Source organism: Microcaecilia unicolor, chromosome 2 (assembly GCF_901765095.1).
Source record: "Microcaecilia unicolor chromosome 2, aMicUni1.1, whole genome shotgun sequence".
Lineage (NCBI taxonomy): Eukaryota > Metazoa > Chordata > Amphibia > Gymnophiona > Siphonopidae > Microcaecilia > Microcaecilia unicolor.
The window spans coordinates 401905334-401928540 of NC_044032.1; the positions used below are offsets into that span (position 1 = coordinate 401905334).

The following is a 23207-nucleotide window of genomic DNA, read 5'->3' on the forward strand; positions in this document are numbered from 1 at the left end:
AAATACTCTTGAGATATTTAAACGTTTCTATCATGTCTCCACTCTCCCTCCTCTCTTCCAGACTATACATGTTGAGGTTCATAAGCCTGTCCCTATAATTTTTGCATTCAAGACTGCTTACTAATTTCGTAGCCGCCCTCTGGACCAACTCCATTCTGTTTATATCTTTCCGTAGGTGCGGTCTCCAGAATTGCACGCAGTACTCCAAATGGGGCCTCACTAGAGACTTGTACAACGGCACTATTGCCTCCTTTTTCATGCTGGTCATGCCTCTCTTTATGCGCCCAAGCATCCTTCTGGCTTTGACCGTCGCTTTTTCTACCTGTTTGGAAGCTTTAAGGTCATCAGACACAATCACCCCCAAGTCCCGCTCTTCCTTCGTACACTGAAGCACTTCACCCCCTATACTGTACCATTCCCTCGGATTTTTGTGACCCAAGTGCATGACCCTGCATTTTTTGGGATTAAACAGTTGCCAAATATCGGTCCATTCCTCCAGCTTCGCTAGGTCCTTCCTCATGTCATTCACACCCTCCAGGGTGTCCACCCTGTTGCAGAGTTTAGTACCATCCGCAAAGAGACAAACCTTACCAGACAGCCCTTCCACAATATCGCTCACAAAGACATTAAAAAGAGCCAGCCCTAGGACCGATCCCTGCAGTACTCCACTGACGACATCCTTTTCTTCAGAGCGAGCTCCATTTACCACTACCCTCTGTCTCCTACCATTCAACCAATTTTTAACCCAATCAGTTACTCTAGGTCCCATACCGAGGGCACTCAATTTATTTATCAGTCACCTGTGCAGAACCGTGTCAAAGGCTTTGCTGAAATTCAAGTATACCACATCAAGTGCCCCTCCCACATCCAACTGTTTGGTCACCCAGTTGAAGAAGACAGTCAGATTCATCTGACACGACCTGCCACTAGTGAAGCCATGCTGCCTCGGGTCCCGCATTCCATGTAGTTCAAGAAATCTCACTAGAAGCGTTTCCATTAGCTTACTCACCACCGAGGTCAGACTGGCAGGTCTGTAATTCCCAATCTCCTCCTTACTTCCACTCTTGTGCAAAGGAACCACATCCGCCCTTCTCCAGTCCACCGGGATCACTCCAGTTTCTAAGGAAGCATTGAAGAGGTCCATCAGCAGAGCCGACAGAACTTCTCAGAGTTCTTTAAGCACCCTCAGGTGTATCCCATCAGGCCCCATCGCTCTGTCTACTTTTAGTTTGGCAAGCTCCTCACGAACACAGACCTCTGTAAACGGGTCTTGGTCTACCATACATCCATCTCCTTTAGCCTTTATTTCTCTCCCTCAGCTTTGAGCCTCATAATGCTATTATGGCACTTCCTCTTGTCACTTATATATCTGAAAAAGGTCTTATCCCCCAATTTTAACGTATTAGCTATCTTTTCCTCCATTTGCCGCTTCGCTTTCCTGATAGCTTTTCCAGCTTGTCTTCGCTTATTTAGGTATTCTCTCCTGTCTTCATCTTTCTGAGTGGTCTTATAACATGCAAAGGCTAGCCTCCTTACCATTATCTTTTCAGCTACTACATTCGAGTACCAAAGAGGCCTTCTTTTCCTCTTACTTTTATGTAATTTTGTAACAAACATTAGTTGCCTTTAATATAGCTCCTTTCAGTCTTGTCCATTGCTGTTCTCATCCCGCTAACTGTTCCTTGAGAAATTCCCCCATCTCAGAAAAGTTAGTTCCTTTGAAATCCAGGACCTTCAATCTCGAATGAGCCCTCTCTTTTGTTTTAATATTGAACCATACCATACGATGATCACTAGATGCCAAATGGTCTGCCACCTTGACGTCAGAAATGTACTCTCCATTCGTAAGCACCAGGTCCAGAACAGCTCCATCCCACATCGGTTCCGTTACCCACTGCTGGAACAATTCTTCCTGTAGGGAATCTAAGATCTCTTTGCTTCTAGACGACACCGAAGCCGGGACACCCCAATCAACATCCAGCATACTGAAGTCACTTATCAGTAGTACTTCCCCTTTCCTATCTATCTTGCGGATGTCTTCAATTAAGTCCCTGTTCATTTCCTCTGACTGTGAGGGTGGTCTGTATATCACTCCGATATAGATACATTTTCCTTTCCCTCTTTCCAGTTTAACCCACAGCGCTTCTTCCATACCCCACATGTCCTTCAAGTCTGTCACTTGGATAGTATTCTTAGCATATAATGCCACACCTCCACCCTTTTTTCTTACTCTGTCCTTCCTGAATATAGCCAGGCATAGCAACATCCCAGTCATGGTTTTCCATGAACCACGTCTCCATGACCGCTACTAAATCCAAGTCCGCTTCCATCATTGTAGCCTCAAGATCTAGAAGTTTGTTTCCCATACTACAGGCATTGGTATACAAGGCTCTCCAGATTTTATTCTCTTCTATAGAAGTATTAGATCTCCTACCTTCCTTGGGGTTAATTATGGCTTTGTGGCCTTTTACACCCATCCCTATCAATTTTAGTTTAAAGCCATCTTTAGTACTTTAGCCAGCCTGTTGCTAAAGACACTCCTTCCCTTCCTTGACAGATGGACACCATCACTGCTCAGTACCTCTTGGAAAATCATCCCATGGTCTACGAAACCAAAGCACTCTCGTTGGCACCAACCACACAGCCACGCATTTATCTCCAAGATGCGAGCTTCTCTCATTCGACCTTTACCTTTGACAGGGAGGATCAATGAGAACACTGCCTGCGCACCTAGACGCTTCACCCTCTGACCCAAAGCCACAAAGTCTCGTATGATATGTTCAGTAGGATATTTAGCTATATCATTGGTGCCAACATGGATGAGTAGCATAGGAGCGTGGTCCGTAGGCTTGATGAGTCTAGGCAATCTTTCCACAATATCGTGAATCTTGGCACCAGGCAGACAGCACACCTCTCTGGACAACATATCTGGCCGGCAGATGGGCACTTCGGTACCCCTGAGAGTTGAATCTCCAACCACCACTACCTTTCATTTCCTTTGGGCCAATTGTCCAGCTGTGATGGCATTTTTGGTCATTGTTTCCTCCTGTTTTTTAGATGTTTCTAGCTCTTCTACCTCCAGGGCTGTGAACCGATTCTTTAGTTGAATAGAAGGTGGAGTTGGAGGATTGATCTTGTGGGACTTGGTGACCTGCTTCCAGCTGTGCTCTGTCTGCCCAAGATCTTCTCTCCCTTTGCGGGAAGTCCTCAATGTTTTGACCTGCGTCTCTGGGTCAAAATTTCTGGCTGTCCCAGATGTTTCTTAGTCTTGCCACTTCTTCTCTTAGTTCTTGTACTTCTTTCACAAGGGACTCAATGTATGTACATTTATCACATGAAACCAGAATCTTGTCTTGGTCCAAGGGTTTGGTCTTGACAGTGGTAGAAGCTGTAATGAAAGCAGTAGCTTTAGGGGTTCTTTGTTTCTTTACCATAGTTCCAAATGTAGGGGCTGTTGTACTTGTGATGATAAAATACGTAGCCTTAGTTTTAGGTTAAGAACTGAGAACCTGTTAAGATTTACTGTGTGGGTGGAATTCAATGTTTATCTATTTGAAATTCAGTGATTGAACTTTTTCCTTCAGGGTATTTTTTTATCTGTTTTTTTTTTACATGGTTTTTATCTTCTTGGGCAGGGCAGGGACCAACCGAAGGGACTCCCAGTTCTTCACCTAAACATCTTTCAGGATCTGGTAAAGAGGGACCATCACTGCCTAATAGGAAATTCATAGTCCAGGACCTTGGGATCATCCCTCCATCTCCAAACAAATAGGAATAGCAGTCATGAATTCCCATACAAAACTTGAGAAGGAAAGGTACTGAGGTGGAGACGTCCTCCTTTCTTCTGGAGTGGAGAGGGGTCAGATGGGATACCATAGGACTCCTCCGAGAAGAACCGTTGATCCTCAGACTCCCATGAGCGCTCCTCATCGGTGTTGGCAAAAAAACTCCTCATGGGAGGGCAGAGACCAAGACTGCCTTGAAAACAGAGCAGCCATGTCAAGAAGGACGTTGAGGTGTCTGTTCCATCCTCGACTCCGGTTAAGCTTCCTCCACCAACTTCGAGGGTGTGCCAACATGGGTGGCTGTTGACACCAGCGTATCACAGTAGGTTGTGGCCTTGTGGGGCACAGCTGCTGCAAGCATCCCAGATGCCAATGCACACTATTGTAAAAACCACGCCAAGCGCTCAAGGAGCATGGTCCGAATACTCTCATTGAAAGAGGTCACTGGGAAAGGCTGGGTGTCTGTTCAGAGGCAGATTGCTGAACTGCAGGGGTTGAGACAGGTGCCTGGTCCTGGCTACTTGGAGACTCGGACGTTGGTGCCTCCTGTATGGAGGGGGAGCAGTCCTCCCTGCACCGACACTTCTCAGGGATTGAATCTCTTTGTGCCCCGGAGCACCCAGCACCTTGGTGTCGAGGGAGATTGATGCCAATTCTTTTTGACCTTCGCTCGAGGCCGGTCATCGATGATATTTGGTGATGATGAAGACGTCAAATCCCCACGTCACCTCTGGGTCAGATGTGATGCTGACCGGTCCCAGAGGCCCTGCACAGCAGTCAGCATCGAGGCAGGTGGAGACCCACTTGATGCATGTCCACTCCCAGTGTCCAAGACTCAGCGCCATACGGACCAATGCACCCAATGCAACTCCTGACGTTGATACCAACACAGAGGTTTTGGACCAAGATCCAAAAGTTTTCTCTCAGCCTCTCTGGCCAGATGAGTTCTTTTCTTCATACGAAGGCAAAGAATACAACTGAAAGGAGTAGGTTCAGGCCCCAAATACTGAAGACACCAAGAATGAGCATCTTTGCCAGAGATGGCCCTATTGCACCAGCTACAGTGCTTAAAGCCGCTGGGAACCTTCGATGACATGGAAGGGAAAACAGTCGTGGCCAAATCAAACGGCTTGATGGTGACTGAAAAAGTGGCAAGCACCAGACTGGAGATCAGGCCTACCAAGCGCATTGAAAATAAAGAAAACTTAAAATTGGGAAAATGAGACAAACTCTACAGGAAGGGAGAGGAACTCCCCCCCCCCCCCCCCAACAAAAAAAGAGTCAGGGGGGAAAAAACCTCCGAAGGCACAAAAATCGAAAAATAATGCTCATGCACCAGACGCTGTGAGGACCACAGGACAATCACATTCTCCCCTCAATGCAAGTAACAGACCGATGGTCCCATGCTCTCATTGCAGATGGGAAGGCACTTGCGCATGCACGTTAGGGACACTGCACGTGCTCTGAAAACTATTAGCTTATTTAAGCTCTGCAGTACCAGCTCTGATAAGGAGGACCATCACCAAGGCCAGGAGCATCAGATCATCTGCACAGGCATTCATATGCCCAGCTGACAATTACCATCTGGTTAGCTTAGTGATCTCAGTGGACCAAAGCTTTACTAGTGGACCACCATAGTGTCCATGTGCGCACCTTATGCAAGCAAGTCTGTGTACCCAGCTCATCCAATCAGAGAACTATTCTACACATAATATGATGTCCTCAATATCATGCGCACATGGAGCTAGTCCACAGGAGAGGGGTCTACTCTAGGAGTTAGACATAAGAGCTACACAGGCAGTTAGCCTGTTAGACACCTTTCTCTGATGGGTGTTATTTCATTTGCCAACAGGTAGTCCCGCCGAGTATCACTGAGGGGCTGAATCCCTCTGTGCTCATAAAGGAACTGAACTATGAATATGTGCCATACTGAGTAAGAACCAGTACTCAGTAGCATCTTAGCTTCTAGTTTCAGAGAAGAGCTGTGTGCATTCCAGCTTCCTTGTCGATAGCCTTCCACAATTAATGCAGACAGAAGACACAGAACAGCAGACAGTCTATCTACACGGCCTTGTCCACAAGCTGGCTGGGAAACTTCAGCTTGGAGTTCGAGAGGGAAAGAAGAGACCTGCCACAGAGAAGGAGCCAAAGGACTTCTTCAGGCAGCCTACATGATGAGATAGAAAGCATTGCCAAGTTCCAAGTGAGTCAGAAACTTTTGGCATGTGGTCTTAGGTTAACACCAGTAGTTATGTCTCAGGAATAACTATTAGTTGCATTGATATTACCGTACTGTTCTTCCATGCAAGTGATATGTCTTGCTGCTAAGTTTTCCTTATTGCTGTGCTAAACTAATATAGCTATCCTTCTATTATATATTTATATGGGCTATATTTCAATTAAAAAATTTTAATCATGATTAATTGCATGATTGAAGGTGGGACAGTACAGGAATAGCCAGGTGAGGGGTCACGCATTTCCTCTCCCTCCTCACACCCCATATTAGATATCATACCGTTGCTGACGGGGATGCCAAAGCCCTGCCAGTCGAAGAAATTCACTGCCAAAGCAGCCCCCTTCCTCCTTATGCTGCCTCAGGAGTGAGGAAATCAGCAGGGTGCCTTCAGTGGCTGATGCCAGCACTCTCCAAGCAGGCTTAGTTCATGCATGCTGAGCATGCTTGAGTGTTAATGGCTGGCGGCACCCCACTGAACAGGTACTGCAGCTTTGGAGGGGGCCTGAGCCCATTCCCTCTCTATGTACACCCTGCCATCACCCATTCTCTCCCTCTCTCATGGGTCCCCCTTGTGCCTGAACCCATTCTCTCTCAAATGTGCCTCCCCTCCAGTGGTTCTCTCTCATCTTGTAGTGCTAATAAGATGATTAGCTAAAATTATTCTGGTAGTGTTGTGGCTTGTCTTTTCTGTTTGTGATATGATTTTGCCATAAAGTGGTCAAAACAAAGAAAAGGGTTCTCAGGAAGATTTTGCTGGCAATATGAAAGAAGAATGCCAAACTTTGGAAATATATTACAATTTATTGGTGATAGATAGATAGATAGATAGATAGATAGATAGATAGATAGATAGATAGATAGATAGATAGATAGATAGATAGATAGATAGATAGATAGATAGATAGATAGATTGTAAGCTCCTTTGAGCAGGGACTGTCCTTCTTTGTTAAATTGTACAGCGCTGCGTAACCCTAGTAGCGCTTTAGAAATTTTAAGTAGTAGTAGTAGTATCTGGAGAACATTCTTCCTCCATATTATCACATTCATATAAGGAAGACTCTAAAAAGAACGAGCATCCTTTCAGTCTTGATGGCTCAGATGTACCTGTGGTGCGGAATTCCAAGAATAGTGTGGAGACAGTGATAAACATTCTGGAAGACAAGGAGGAGGATTCTGCGGATTACAGTTTGACTCCAGTGCAGCATTAGTACTTTGAAGTACTGAGGTGTCCTGGACAAATCTTTACAAAAACTGAACATACTGTGGGAAACTTCCTGGCCTACCAGTGGAGCTGGTACTGCAGGTAATACAGATTGTGCGGAAAGTAAAGGCATTTTCCTGCTGGTTACCTCAAGCTCCCTTCTTTTTGAGAGAAAGATCTATATGAGCCCCATGCTGTGGTAGCAAAAGTTCTCTTTGGGGACTATTTCACAATGTCTCATTCTATGGAGTGTTTTGATTTTTTGATTTTATTTATTTTTACGTCTTATGTCTGCTATCGACTGGCAGTGTGTTCCGATTTTAAAGGCACTTGTATGGTGTTCTGTTTTCCCTCATGTTCTGCCTGTAGCTGGGCAGTGTGAAGTGATGTGCTACCACTTTTAGGCTCTGCCCTTACAGTCTCAGGAGCACTTAGACTTTTAGTGTGGGAACCAATGCTGTTAGCAGAGCTGTGGAGCAATTCAGTACTGGGGAGCACGTTAACGCTTTCACTTTTTCAAGGGGGGGGGGGGAGGATGTAGATGTAGAGCACCAGTTTGGAGGTCTGTGCTGTAGGGCTCTCCCCTCGCAACCTTAAAGATACCAATTCAAGACAGGAAGAAAAACTGAGAACCCACAGTCCCAGGGTCTGAGGATCTGAACTTATTTCAGAATGCTTCATTCTGCTGTTATTCGCCACTGGGAAAATCTTGGTTTTATTTTTTTTTTCTAGAGAGTGAATTTCAAGTTGCAGAAAAACAGCGACTGAAGAGAGGGAGGGACACCCACTGGAATGCTCATGCATGCTCAGGAAGGCCAAAATGGCTTTCCTGAGATAGAGAACACAGTTTTGTCTGGAGGATTGTGCCTGTATCTCCCCTGCAGACTATCAGTTGGTGCCCCCCCCCACCTCCCGGACCTGCCTGGCTCCAAGGGCACGGTGGAGGAAATGGCTGGGTTTAGCCTGAGCCTCCTCTGCTCCATCCCCGATTCCCCAGCGCTTTAAATTTACCTCTCTCTGCCTCCGACGTCTGCGCAGCGTCAGTGAAAGCACTGCCTGTCTGACGTCTCTCCACCAGTCTTCCCTTCGCTCGTTCGTTCCCTCTGTGTCCCGCCTTCTTCTGACGTCATTTCCTTGAGGGTGGGACACAGACGGAACAAACGAGCGAAGGGAAGGCTGGTGGAGAGACATCAGACAGGCAGTGCTTTCACTGACGCTGCACAGACGTCAGAGGTGGAGCGAGGTAAATTTAAAGCGCCAGGGAATCGGGGATGGAGCAGAGGAGTAAGTTTTTTTTGTTTGTTTGTTTGTTTTTTTTAAATACAGCTCGATGGTGCGGCGTCCTTGAAGGCAGGCGCCCCCTGCGGTGCTTACCGCGCTTACTGTGTTGGCACAGCCCTGAGCTTAGGAACCTGCACCCCAGTATGGAACTGACTCTTCAGCTGTCCAGGGAGAGGTAATTGCCACAGAGTTTAGCACACCCCCCCCCCCCCCCCCCCGATAATTTTGAAAAGTTGGCTCCTATGGAAGAAAGTATGAGGACTAGGCAAGTGCACGCTTCAAATGGAGCAACTTATGGAGAGCTGCCAAGTTATCCAATTCCGGGAGGGATATTTTGAGCCATTCCTGGATTTGACAACTCTTTTCTAGTATATTATGAGACCTGAAGTGCTGATTTCAATTGGTGGTATCAGGGACTACAAACAAGACACTGAATTAAGATTTAAGTTCAAAAACAGGACTCGCCAAAAAAAGTTTCCCTCCTTAAACTGGGTAACTTGGCAGCTCTGCTGCAGTTGGCTGAGAACCAAAGAGTGAGATTTAAGGGGAAATATATCTGAGGTATAAGTTTAGAAATTGTTACATACAAAAAAAGATTTACAAATGGAAAAAGCAAAATAAGATGCTTAGCTTTCTTTGGCACTTCTGAAAGGATATAGAGGCAGATGCAGCAACCAAACGTAAAAAAATCAAAATCGTTAAAGTCCCTAACGATTTTTAAAAAACGAAGAATGCACCAAAAAAAAAGTCACACATGCTCAGATCGGTATTCAAACGTACAATGTATCAAAGAATCACAATACACATCGGTAATCGGCCCCTAAATCATGCGCAGAGCAGCCAAGCGTTTTGATGGCTGCTCTGCGCATGCTGCAAACGTAAAAACAAACAAAAAAAAAAAAGCCACAACACATACACGTGGCTACCCGGTCAGCAAAATCCAAAAACAAAGGATCGGGAGGGGGCAAGGGCGCTCATCAGGAGCGTCCTGTATGGACGGCCTTGCCCCCCCCCCCCCCCGCTGCTCCCCACTTTCCGCCGCTCCCCCCCCCCCGAAAAAGCAAAATGCTAGCTGCCCCGGTCCCCCTCCCTTCCTGTTCCTGTGTTCTACAGAGCTAACTCTGCCTCCCGTCATTCTTCTGCCCCGTGCCCCGCCCCCGCTGCCCCCCTGAGGTCGACTACGCCGCTTCCCCCCCCCCTCCACCGAGACCCCCCTCCCTATTAACGACCCGAGCAGCGCCTCTCACCTCTTTCAGAAGCGCTGCACGGGCAGGAAGATCTATTGTGTGGTTGTAGTCTCCATGACGTCTCTTCTTCCCTGGCCCAGGCCCCGCCTCCTTCTGACGTAGGCAATCGGAAAAGGTTAGTGCATGTCGTTTCAATGGGGTTTTCACACTAATTGCTCATCTCCATTCCGTTTTCGTTAGCTGCTGGCTTCCTCGGTAAAAGCCCTTGATGCATGCAACGGATCAAATTTTCCTCGTTGGAGGGTCATTAAAGGCTCATTTAGCTTTAGTGCATCTGCCTCATAGACAGCAGGAAGGAGGCAGTATTAAGACAGTGTTCAAAGGAATTTTTCCAAGTAATTTAATAGTTAAGCAGGGTATAATCCTGGGGCTCAAACCATTCCTTCCTTTAGCGAGGTACTTCTCAACTCAGGCCTCAGGGCACACCCAGCCAGTCAGGTTTTCAGGATTTCCATACTGAATATGCATAAGGTAGATTTACATACCAGAGGCACTTCATGTAAATCTCTCTCATGCATATTCACTATGGATATCCTGAAAACCTGACTAGGGGTGCTCCAAGGACTGGATTGAGAACCACTATTTTGGTGTCTCTCCAAGCACATTTGTACCCATGCTCTCTCTATTCCATCCCAGATTGTCAAAGGGAAGCTCTATTTATACAAGACTGTCCTTAACAGAGACCTGGAAACATACACAAGTACATATATGCCCATCCCTCACTTCGTTCTTTTCATCAGCATGTAGTAGGCCCCACACTTTTCCCATTCTTCATTTATATTCCTTTTCAATAGACTCCCTTCTCTCAGGACACTCACTTGTTCCACTAGCTCCAAAGCCCTTGGCTGGTACTGAAGGATCAGACTGAGCTTTAAGAATTGGTCAAACTATGGCTGTTTTGAGGGAGTCTTGGACAACTCCCTCAGTTAGGCTCTGTAGTTTAAGTAGGCTCTGTAGTATAGGTTGGTATGCAAGAGGTAACAGACCAAGAGAGGGAACTGAGCCAAGAAGGAGGGACTGGGTCAAGATCACAAGTGGTGATGTTCCAAAGATTGGAAAAGAACATATTGAGGGGGAAGTTATCAACCTAGGCTACCCTTAAGAAGTGTTATTTTACTCTTAACCCCAGTTACAAAGAATTAATTCTCACTGCATAAAATAGGATATGTGCTAAAATAGCATGCATTAGTGGTAAAATAACACAAGTTCAGAATGAGGTCCTTAAGAAAGGCTGCCTTCAATTGTTCAAATGGTGGCATATGCTGGAAATAGAAGAATACTGAGGAGTTCCAAAAGGCACTAGCTTATGTGCTGGTGATGTCACTGGAAAAACCAGCACCATCTATCTCTATCTGCTGGTAGGAGAGAGACACAGCACCCAGCACGGTGCTTAGTTGAGAACAGCAGGGATTCACCATCAAATTTAAACTTGTTAAAGTTTGTCACATAATTTAACCACCCTCTCTACACTCTTCTCACACAATATGCCCACATTGCAGGCTACTTGACTGCCTGACAGGTTTTGTAACACAATATGTCCTTCACTCCACATCAGGGGAACAGCCTCAGCTGCTGGCAAAGCACAGAAAGGAATAAACGAGTCTTGTACTGCCTGGCCGCACCGTACAAAGCTTAAACCTACACGACCAGCAGAGGTCTGAAGCTGTAGTATGCTAGAATCCTTAACCACCCACTGCAGAACTGCCTAAAAGTTAACGTGTGATATTGTGCCTTACTTCGGTCCAGCAGACATCAGTGGGCAGCTTTCCTCTGTACAGAAGTCTGTGATCGTTCCATACAGCATATTGATCTGGTTGAAGAAATCCACAGCTGCAAAATACCAAACATGGAGTTAATGAGTGGAAACCAAGCATAGTGCAGGATTAATTAAGGCAGGCCTGCTCTGAGAATTTATGACAGTTTAAATCAGGAAGGTTGAATGATAGGAAAGAGATTAGCATTAACAAATTAGAGGATGACAATGCTGTGTACAGAAGGAGCTCTAGGTGCTGAGCCTTAGGGTTATGTTCTGCCTGGGCCTGAGAAACAGATGTCAACAGGGAGGGAAGGAACAAAGTTCTACAAGACAAAAAATAAATAACTAGGAATTTTGATGAGTTAAAAATAACTGTTCTTATTTATCATAACATTCTATATGTGTTTCTGCAGCTTTTCAAATCAGTGGCATAGCTTCTTAATGCTACCATAGTAGTCTGGAATATTGTTAAAGCATACATATAGCGGAACAGTGGTCAGTCACTACATTACAAATTACTATTTCCACCATCAAGGACCTGAATGCCATCTTTTTTCAGATTTCATCCTGCACTTACAACAAAGCCCAGGGTGGGTTACAATAAAACACATATAATGAGAACATTAACATAATACAAACTCCAACCCCTCCAAGGAAACTCCCAATCTAAAGCCTTCTTCCCCACCCCCAATTAGCAGACCACCGAAAGACACCGCACTAATGTGTCTAACAGAAGTTAATTCCTGCACTTTTCTCCCTCATTCTCTCCATCTTGCTACTTACTATCAGCTTCTATTCTCTCTCCTTTAATGGCAATACTTCTCTCATCTCTTAACTCTTACCTACTTTGTACTTTCATTTTCTTCTCTCTTGCACTTCAACCCTTTTGCATCCTATTCTCCTCACCATTTTCTATTCCTCCATCTCAATATCATCCTTCATTCTTATCCTTTTCCTATTATTACCCTTTGCCGGCATCAATTCCTCTCCAGCATCCATCCTGCCTACAGGCCCCATTTCTCTGTATATGACCTCTCAGGTAACTTGAATGTGGAAGGTGGTCACCTCTCAGCTTACCAACCACTGAACATAGTCTGTCAGCACAGCATGTACTTTGAGTTGTGGATCAGTATTTCTTGCATAGGCACCAAATTTTGATATCTGCCAGAGCATCAAGGCTGCTGCTGCCATGCTTCAGTTCAGACCTCAAAGCGAGTTAGGTATTTCCCTATCCCCAGAGGGCTTACAATCTAAATTTCTACTTGAGGCAACCAGAGAGCAGCAATGTAGCTACAGGAGGCCTCAGGGTCCTAGCCCCCCCCCCCCCCCATTACTGTCTCAGCCCCCCCCCCCCCTCAACAATAGTAGCCAACCAGACGGTTTTTTCCTTCCTCAGGCTCCCTTGCTCCCTGTCCCTGCATCAGGCAGCTGAGCTCTCCCGCCCTTCCTTCAGGTCCGGTCAGCTATATCTCTCCTCCCTGCTTCCAGCAGTGAGCCGCAGCACGGTTAGCACTGAAGGCAGCTACTTCCAGCTGTCCTGGTCAGTTTGTTGCTTCATCCTGCCTTTTCAACTTCCTGTGAGTGGGATGAAGCAGCGAGACGGAACGGGGCAGCCAGAAGCGGCTCCCTGCTCAAGGGGGTTTGATTGAGAACAGGAGCAAGACGTCAAAAAGCTGATGCCACGGAGGTTAATCTCTCTTTCTGCTCTCCCATGCAGCCATTATATTGATTCCTCATACCCTCAAAACAAAGCAAACAAATCTATGAGCTACTTCATCCACATTCTCATTCTTGTTGGTACCATTTTTATTTGATCCCACTTATATTTTCGAACATGCCAGCTTGTGCAGCATACAGATGTACACAGAGGAAGTATATTAACAGAATAACTTTTCACAGGTAGTAGTAATTTGCTATAAATTGTAATCAGTGTGTCATTTGAAGGAGCTAGTTATAGGGACACCCTAGCACACTGTATTCTTACAGAGATTTTTTTCTCTTGGTAAAGGGCCACTAAAACATCTCGATCAGGTATTCAACATTCAGAGTTTCTATTTATGTATTTTACTTATTTATGACATTTATATCCCACATTAAACATGAATTAGGTTGAAACCTGGGAGCATTTAAAATCTTTTTTTCCTCTGTCTAGATCAAAAGAGAAAGATGGTTTGTGGAAACTTGCTCCTTTTGTTTTGTGGAATGCAGTGGTATATTATAAAAATGCACTTAATATTATTACTATTTATAAGAGAGATATTGAATAATGAGAGCAGAGCTACCTTCACACAGTCCAGAGTCAGTCTAAATGTGCCAAAGTTTTCCAGTTCTGTGGTATATATTTATTTCTTCTTCAAGTCTGTTTGGATTAAAAAGTGTGTGAGAGTGAGAGAGAGAGTGAGAGAGAGTTGGGGGGGGGGGGTAGTTAAGATTTGTAACCTAGAAGAGTCCCTGGAATAATGATGGCTAAGGGAAAGCAGTAGAACAGTTGGAGCTGTATGACATTTATGCTCATACAAAGTTAATTATTTTCAGTGGAAATTAAATCTGTTGGCTGCCTGCTATATGAATATCCCATCACTGTTTCATTACTGCTACCAAGTATTACATATTTAGGGCATGTCTTCAACATAGATTGTTTAAAATTAGTTTATCTAGACCTTACATGTTGATGGTATTACTTGTTAAACCCAAAGGCAAAACCTAAAAGTGATTAAATAATTTGGTATAACTGTGTTTTATGACTACTTGTTTTGAACTGCTTTAGGTCCTACTGGATGTTCAATGCCAGTCACCGGAAACAGCCTGGCATTGAATATCCAGGGTCAGTGCCGATCGCGGCACTTATGCGGTCTGACTATTGGGCCCACTGTGTCCCACAAGTTTTTTGTTTTTTTTTTTTAAACATTTCATGGGTATCCAGATCATTTGTGGGTTTTACTTTGGGGTAGCAAGCGATCTTGCTTTTTGCTTCCTACAGGAGATAATACATTTTTATTTTTACTTCTCCTGTACTGCTTATACAGAATGTGATTTCTTAGTGGTTCTTTTTCTAATTTTTGGTCCTTTATTCTATAATTGGTGAAGATTATTCTGTGAGTGACTGGAGTAAGAGATTTTAAATGTCAGTGTTTCCAAAGTTTCCATAAATATGAATGTGGTTTATATTGATGCAGAACAGACTGTTACTTAGAAATCCATCATAGAGTTCACTCTAAGGCATTATTTGGTACACTCCTAAACACTAGTCAAACCTATATGCCTAGTGCCCCCCGCCATGTCAACTATGGGACCCCCCCCCAAATGTCAAGTCTGGATAAACCCCTGACAGAGAGAGAAGCAATATATTCGTTCAGCCAGTGTTAAAGTCTTACAGTTCCGCCGCAACGACGACTCCAATGTACACTCTAACAACATTCTTTCACTTATTCTGCCTGTGGCAGTTAAAGGGGCGGTAAATTTGAAACCTTGTTGGTTGTCACGTGCCAATCGGCTTCCATATTCTATGCGTGCGCTTATGTGGAGTCTTTCCTGCAGAGGAGCAGTCTTAAACCATGCATATAAGCGAATCTTGCACTTATCAGTGGTGCGCTAAACCAGTTTGTCCCATAGAAATTGATGGCGCCAAAAACGGGACCGAAGTACGGCATGCAGTTAAACAGGAGCATGCGCTTATCCGACGTGCACTTAAATGGAATGCACTGTATATATGGCAGCTTGTGCATAATGCCACAATTAAACTTGTTACATATTCACATAAGTTTTGATCAGGTCACCCCACTGCTTAAAGGTGTCCATTGATTCTCGATTTTCAATTATATCAAATTTAAAGTCTGGTTCATAAAGATTTCTATACTGGTCTCCCCAGTTACTTATTCAATCTATTCATATGTAATAATGCAATCACTATGGTCCCAAGACCAAAACTAGCTCACTACCTGCTAGCCTCGATCTACATGATAATCTGCTTTCTTTTTTAGTGCCGACACTGTGGAATACACTTTAGCAGTATCTTAGGGCACAAAATAAATTTTATAACAGTCTAAGTACATAAGTATTGCCACACTGGGACAGACCAAAGTTCCATCAAGCCCAGCATCCTGTTTCCAACAGTGGCCAATCCAGGTCACAGATACCTGGCAAGATCCCGAAAAAGTTCAATACATTTTATGCTGCTTATCCAGAAATAAACAATTGTGCCTGTGCTCTGTCGAGCATCAAAATATAACAAAATATTTAAACACACATGAATACAAGTGTATTGCTTCTTCAGCTTATTGAGAGTGGAGTAGTCTCATATATAACACACGATAAAGATTATTTGATTTTTCACCCAATGACTGGTACTTGGTAAGCCATCAGCATTTTTATTTAGAATACAAGTAATTATACAACTAATATGCCTTTTAGAATAATTTTGTAAGTAACTTTGTGCTGCATCTTGTTTTTGGTTTTAGAACTGGTGACTCCCCTTGAAAAAGTAGCCACGAAACGGGGACCTGTCGGGGTTTTAAGAGCACCAACTTGTTCAAGCTAAGTGCTGCATAAAATTAGATGATAGCATATTGATAAACAGAAATATATTTCATATATAAGATTAGCAAAGGGAGGTGGAGGTTAAGTCAATGATTAGACAATACACACAGATAATACACCCAGTCATTGGGTGAAAATCAAATAATCTTTATCGTGTGTTATATATGAGACTACTCCACTCTCAATAAGCTGAAGAAGCAATACACTTGTATTCATGTGTGTTAAATATTTGTTATATCCCAGAAATAAGCAGTGGATTTTCCCCAAGTCAATTTAATAACGGTATATGGACTTTTCCTTTAGGAAGCTAGCCAGACCTTTTTAAACCCCGCTAACTGCCTTTACCACATTCTCTGGCAATAAATTCCAGCATTTAACTACACATTGAGTGAAGAAAAATTTTCTCCAATTCATATTAAATTTACTACTTTATAGCTTCATCGCATGCCCCCTAGTCCTAGTATTTTTGGAAAGAGTAAACAGACAATTCAAATCTACCAGTTCCACTCCACTCATTATTATTTTTTTTAATTTATATGAAGTCTTTATTAAACATTTGTCAAGGCAACATCACAGAGTACAGCAAACCAGGACATGTACACAATAAAATTGCTGGCCAACAATGCCAAAACATCCAGCATTACAATACCCCAACAGTGTAAAGCAACAATGTTTCTTGATATACAGAAAGATACATGTAACGTCAAAGTATTTTAAGAGTTGGGGGGGGGGGGGGGGAGGGTTTAACACCCATCTCCCCTAACCCTCCCCCCCACCCTACCCTCCATCACCAACACCTTATGTCTCAATTAACTCCGGAACCCCCCCCCCCCCTCAACCCACTTACTACCACTACTACATAGGGTCCAGACATACAGCAAACCTGCTCAATAGGTATCCACTCATTTTATAGACTTTTGTTCCACTGCATTCAAGCTACTCAATAGGTGTATCCATGGTGAGGCTAGGACAGTTTGCTGCGATTATAGCTACAGGGAAACTCTCTCCTTGGCCCATTCTGTTTTTTCTGACTATTTTTGAATATATTTTGTTTGTATTGTAAACTAATTTGATTGGATTGACTGAAAGGATGGCTGGTATAGCAAATCTGTGAATAAACTAATATAACACTGGGTAACCATGCAACAGAAGACAGGGAAAATTGCCAACTTCTCTCTCTCTCTCTCTCACACACACACACATATATATAGCATCCAATCCATCTAACACATCCTACTGATAACCTCTCACTAGACTGCCAAATCCCTGGATACGCAATCTTAGTCCCCCCTCTCCTCTCTACCTAGTCTCCGTTTATTCACTCATTCTCCTACCCAATTTCCAGGTCTAAGCTCTTCCACTATACCACCTAATCCCTGAACCCTACTTTTCCCCCTACCGCCCAGAGTATTCACCTAATTCCTGAATCCCTGCTTGTTCCCCCTTCCCCTCAATTAATCCTCTCTCCATTAATTTAATCATTCATCTCCTCTCCAGTTCCTAATCCCCAGGAGGAGTGGCCTAGTGGTTAGGGTGGTGGACTTTGGTCCTGGGGAACTGAGGAACTGAGTTCAATTCCCACTTCAGGCACAGGCAGCTCCTTGTGACTCTGGGCAAGTCATTTAACCCTCCATTGCCCCATGTAAGCCGCATTGAGCCTGCCATAAGTGGGAAAGCGCGGGGTACAAATGTAACAAACAAAAAAAAAAAAAAAAAAAAAAATTTAATACAGGCAACCGTGACTCCTTGATCTTGCCCACCAACCTTTATAATCTGTGCAAATAAAACATGACTCATGTAAGTGAAATGGTAACTCGCCGCAGCTTATTCAAAACAACTATTTATGAAGTTAGGGTACCCACGTCAAAACCCAAAGCTTCTCAGCTTCAACATACAAAGCCAGTGTGCAGCCATTGGCAAGACTGATAGTTCACACAGCAGAACCTCAAAACTCCATGTTGACCAGCAAGGGGGTTCAACTTGAGGTGTAACTGTCTCAGCTGCAAACCTTATCTCAAAATCAGGCTCTGTACACCTGTCACCAGACCGGGGTAGTATCGTTTCCCCTAGGCCAACTACCCATCAGCTGAAGTCAGCTGTGGCCAAGAATACATCCTCAAGTATGCTTTGCAGATCATTGTTACACAGGTCACTCCCAAATGTCACATAAAGAGATGCTGTCCTTCCAGAAAAACCCCTAGCAAAGCTCCTCAGCCCACTTATGCAACACTTGCAGGCCACCCAGCTGTAGGACCATTGTGGCAATCTACCTGTTAACCTTCTTTCCTGCTCTTCCTATAGCCTCCACTGTTTGTGACACAATCTGGTATTATGTTTGACGAAATAATCAGAGTGTGGGGAAAAGCTGTGAAATGAAGAACAAGTCGAGCCTAGCCATTTGCAGCAATTCAATGCAAGGCCGAGCTCCCAAGTTGCTACAAATATGTATGGCAATGGCACTGGGGGGGAGGGAGGGGCAAATTCGGCCAATCTGCGCTGGAGGAATGGGATAAGGTGAGCCCATCACATTCCCCCCAACTCCCATCCAGTGCACTCTCATGACCTTAGGAGGCTAGACCAAGGTAAACACCATAAGGTCTTCCCTTGGCTTGACAGGCGGCCCATTTGACAGAAGTGTGTGACAATCCACACGTTTTTCGCCCCAAAGGCATCCCCTGCAGATAGCAAGAGACTTTATGGCCATTGGGGAGCACATTTCTAATATAGAATTTATATGCATCAAACTTCCACCTGCCTATTCTCTTGATCATCATGGGCGAAAGCCCTTCACAGCTGCTTCCACTTATCCTGAGTTAATGTGTCCCAAAGTTATCCAGATTACATCCTATCTTTTGCAAAAATTTGCGTAAGACTGGTACATGTGGGTACTAATGACATAGGAAAATGTGGGAGAGAGGTTCTGGAAGCAAAATTTAGGCTCTTAGGTAGAAAGCTGAAATCCAGATCCTCCAGGGTAGCATTTTCTGAAATGCTACCTGTGCCACGCGCAGGGCCCAAGAGATAGGGAGGGCTCCAGAGTCTCAATGCGTGGATGAGACGATGGTGCAGGGAGGAGGGCTTTAGATTTGTTAGGAACTGGGCAACATTCTGGGGAAGGGGGAGCCTATCCGAAAGGATGGGCTCCATCTTAACCCAGAGTGGGACCAGGCTGCTGGCATCGGCGTTTAAGAAGGAGATAGAGCAGCTTTTAAACTAGAAATGGGGGGGGAAGGCCAACAGTCGCTCAAAAGAGCATGGTTCGGGATAAGGTATCTTTCAAAGATATCACCATAACAGGGAAGATAGAGTATCCTGATAGTGAGGTTGCAAAAGAGATTGTAGTAGATCTGGTATCCTTAAATAACAATAAAAATCAGACAAAAGATTGCCAATTAATACTGTCAAGTACTAAGCATGATGTACTTAGGAACAACAAACATAGTTTGAAATGTCTATATGCGAATGCCAGGAGCCTAAGAAATAAGATGGGGGAGTAGAATATATTGCACTAAATGAAAAATTAGATATAATAGGCATCTCTGAGACCTGGTGGAAGGAGGATAACCAGTGGGACACTGTCATACCGGGGTACAAATTATATCGTAGTGATAGGGTGAATCGGATTGGTGGAGGGGTAGCATTGTATATTAACGAGAGCCTTGAATCAAATAGATTGAAAATTCTGCAGGAAACAAAACACTCCTTGGAATCCACTGTGGATTGAAATTCCATGTGCAAAGGGGAAAAGGATAGTGATAGGAGTGTACTACCGTCCGCCCGGCCAGGACGAACAGACGGATGCGGAAATGTTAAAGGAAATCAGGGACGCAAACAAACTGGGCAACACAATAATAATGGGGGATTTCAATTACCCGCATATAGACTGGGTTAATGTAACATCTGTACACGCAAGGGACATAAGATTTCTTGATGAAATCAAGGACAGCTTCATGGAACAGCTAGTTCAGGAGCCGACAAGAGAAGGAAAAATACTAGACTTAGTCCTTAGTGGTGCTCATGATCTAGTGCAGGGGGTAACGGTACGAGGGCCGCTTGATAACAGTGATCATAATATGATCGGTTTTGATATTGGCATTGAAGGAAGTGAAACTAGGAAATCAAGTACGCTAGCGTTTAACTATAGAAAGGAGATTACGACAAAATGAGAAAAATGGTGAAAAAAAGACTGAAAGGAGCAGCTCGCAGAGTAAAAAACTTGCGTCAGGCGTGGATGCTGTTTAAAAACACCATCCTGGAGGTTCAGGACAAATATATTCCACGTATTAGAAAAAAGGGAAAAAAGACTAAACGTCAGCCGGCGTGGCTAAACAGTAAGATAAAGGAAGTCATTAGAGCCAAAAAACAATCCTTCAGAAAGTGGAGAAGAGAACCAACTGAAAGTAACAGGATAGATCATAAGGAATGCCAAGCCAAATGCAAAGCGGAGATAAGGAGGGCAAAAAAGGACTTTGAGAAGAAATTAGCGTTGGAAGCAAAAATACATAGTAAAAATTTTTTAGATACATTAAAAGCAGGAAACCGGCCAAAGAGTCGGTTGGGCCGCTGGACGAAAATGGTGTTAAAGGGGCGATCAGGGAGGACAAAGCCGTAGCGGAGAAATTAAATGAATTCTTTGCTTCGGTCTTCACCGAGGAGGATTTGGGGGGGACACCGGTGCCGGAAAGAATATTTGAAGCGGGGGAGTCGGAGAAACTAAACGAATTCTCTGTAACCTTGGAGGATGTAATGGGTCAGTTCAGCAAGCTGAAGAGTAGTAAATCACCGGGACCTGATGGTATTCATCCCAGAGTATTAATAGAACTAAAAAATGAACTTGCGGAGCTACTGTTAGAAATATGCAATCTGTCCCTAAAATCGAGTGTAGTACCGGAAGACTGGAGGGTAGCCAATGTTACTCCGATTTTTAAGAAGGGTTCCAGAGGAGATCCGGGAAATTATAGACCGGTGAGTCTGACGTCGGTGCCGGGCAAGATGGTGGAGGCTATTATTAAGAATAAAATTGCAGAGCATATACAAAAACATGGACTGATGAGACAAAGTCAGCATGGATTTAGTGAAGGGAAGTCTTGCCTCACCAATCTAATGCATTTTTTTGAGGGGGTAAGCAAACGTGGACAATGGGGAGCCGGTTGATATTGTATATCTGGATTTTCAGAAGGCGTTTGACAAAGTGCCGCACGAAAGACTCCTGAAGAAATTGCAGAGTCATGGAATCGGAGGTAGGGTATTATTATGGATTAAGAACTGGTTGAAAGATAGGAAGCAGAGAGTAGGATTGCGTGGCCAGTATTCTCAGTGGAGGAGGGTAGTTAGTGGGGTCCCGCAGGGGTCTGTGCTGGGTCCGTTGCTTTTTAATGTATTTATAAATGACCTAGAGATGGGAATAACTAGTGAGGTAATTAAATTCGCCGATGACACAAAATTATTCAGGGTCGTCAAGTCGCAGGAGGAATGTGAACGATTACAGGAGGACCTTGCGAGACTGGGAGATTGGGCGTGCAAGTGGCAGATGAAGTTCAATGTTGACAAGTGCAAAGTGATGCATGTGGGTAAGAGGAACCCGAATTATAGCTACGTCTTGCAAGGTTCCGCGTTAGGAGTTACGGATCAAGAAAGGGATCTGGGTGTCGTCGTCGATGATACGCTGAAACCTTCTGCTCAGTGTGCTGCTGCGGCTAGGAAAGCGAATAGAATGTTGGGTGTTATTAGGAAGGGTATGGAGTCCAGGTGTGCGGATGTTATAATGCCGTTGTATCGCTCCATGGTGCGACCGCACCTGGAGTATTGTGTTCAGTACTGGTCTCCGTATCTCAAAAAAGATATAGTAGAATTGGAAAAGGTACAGCGAAGGGCGACGAAAATGATAGTGGGGATGGGACGACTTTCCTATGAAGAGAGGCTGAGAAGGCTAGGGCTTTTTAGCTTGGAGAAGAGACGGCTGAGGGGAGATATGATAGAAGTGTATAAAATAATGAGTGGAATGGATCGGGTGGATGTGAAGCGACTGTTCACGCTATCCAAAAATACTAGGACTAGAGGGCATGAGTTGAAGCTACAGTGTGGTAAATTTAAAACGAATCGGAGAAAATTTTTCTTCACCCAACGTGTAATTAGACTCTGGAATTCGTTGCCGAAGAACGTGGTACGGGCGGTTAGCTTGACGGAGTTTAAAAAGGGGTTAGATAGATTCCTAAAGGACAAGTCCATAGACCGCTATTAAATGGACTTGGAAAAATTCCGCATTTTTAGGTATAACTTGTCTGGAATGTTTTTACGTTTGGGGAGCGTGCCAGGTGCCCTTGACCTGGATTGGCCACTGTCGGTGACAGGATGCTGGGCTAGATGGACCTTTGGTCTTTCCCAGTATGGCACTACTTATGTACTTATGTAACTGGAATAAGATGAGCGGGAAACCATCCTGGTGTATCAAAAAGGGTTCCCCTCTCATGGGCCTCATCACGACACAAGCCCTTGTGTTTAGAACAGGACAGGTAGGGAGAGAGTCGACCTGGGTCAACAGTATGACTTGCTTCCTACTCATTTGATTCATTTTGGATCTGTGAATTGTCAGTCGGAGGGTAGTTCTCTTGGACAACACTGTTGTGCAGCAGCCCGAATCCTTCACATGTTTTCCTGAAGGGAACAAGTGATTCACATATCCTGAAAGCCCCCAAAAAAGGCTAACAAGAAAGCAATCCTAAATAGGCGTGTCTCAAACTGTGAATTGCCAACCTCCACCATGGAATGCACTATCAAGTAAAACCCCATGTGTGATAGGGGACCTTTTACCGAGCCTGGCTCTCCACTCCCGCTTCAAACCCTCTAGGAATTTCTTAATGAGAAAACTCCTCCTAGGGTCACCCGAACCTGCAACCATCGTGAAAAATGACACAGCAGTTAATTGACCAGCTACCATGGCACACCACACACCCACTTCTCTTGCCCAAACAATATATTTCACCATTAAATTCTCTGGGATAACACAGTAACATAGTAGATGACAGCAGAAAAAGACCTGCATGGTGCATCCAGTCTGCCCAAGAAAAAACTCATGTGTATACCTTACCTTGATTTGCACCTGTCTCTCCCAGGGCCCAGACCGTACAAGTCTGCCCAGCAGTTTTTCCCCCGCCTCCCAACCACC

At 44.4% G+C, this 23207-nt stretch overlaps 1 protein-coding gene across 3 annotated transcripts in view; it reads right to left on the reverse strand.

Annotated features, from left to right (window-relative positions):
* The window catches only part of MOB1B (MOB kinase activator 1B), a 164771-nt gene that overhangs the window by 31986 nt on the left and 109578 nt on the right, over window positions 1–23207 (reverse strand). For all 3 annotated transcript variants that reach the window (XM_030190633.1, XM_030190635.1, XM_030190634.1), the window contains exon 3: window positions 11487–11580. In XM_030190633.1, coding sequence (XP_030046493.1) covers window positions 11487–11580 — 94 coding nt within the window. The remainder of the gene's footprint in view (window positions 1–11486; window positions 11581–23207) is intronic.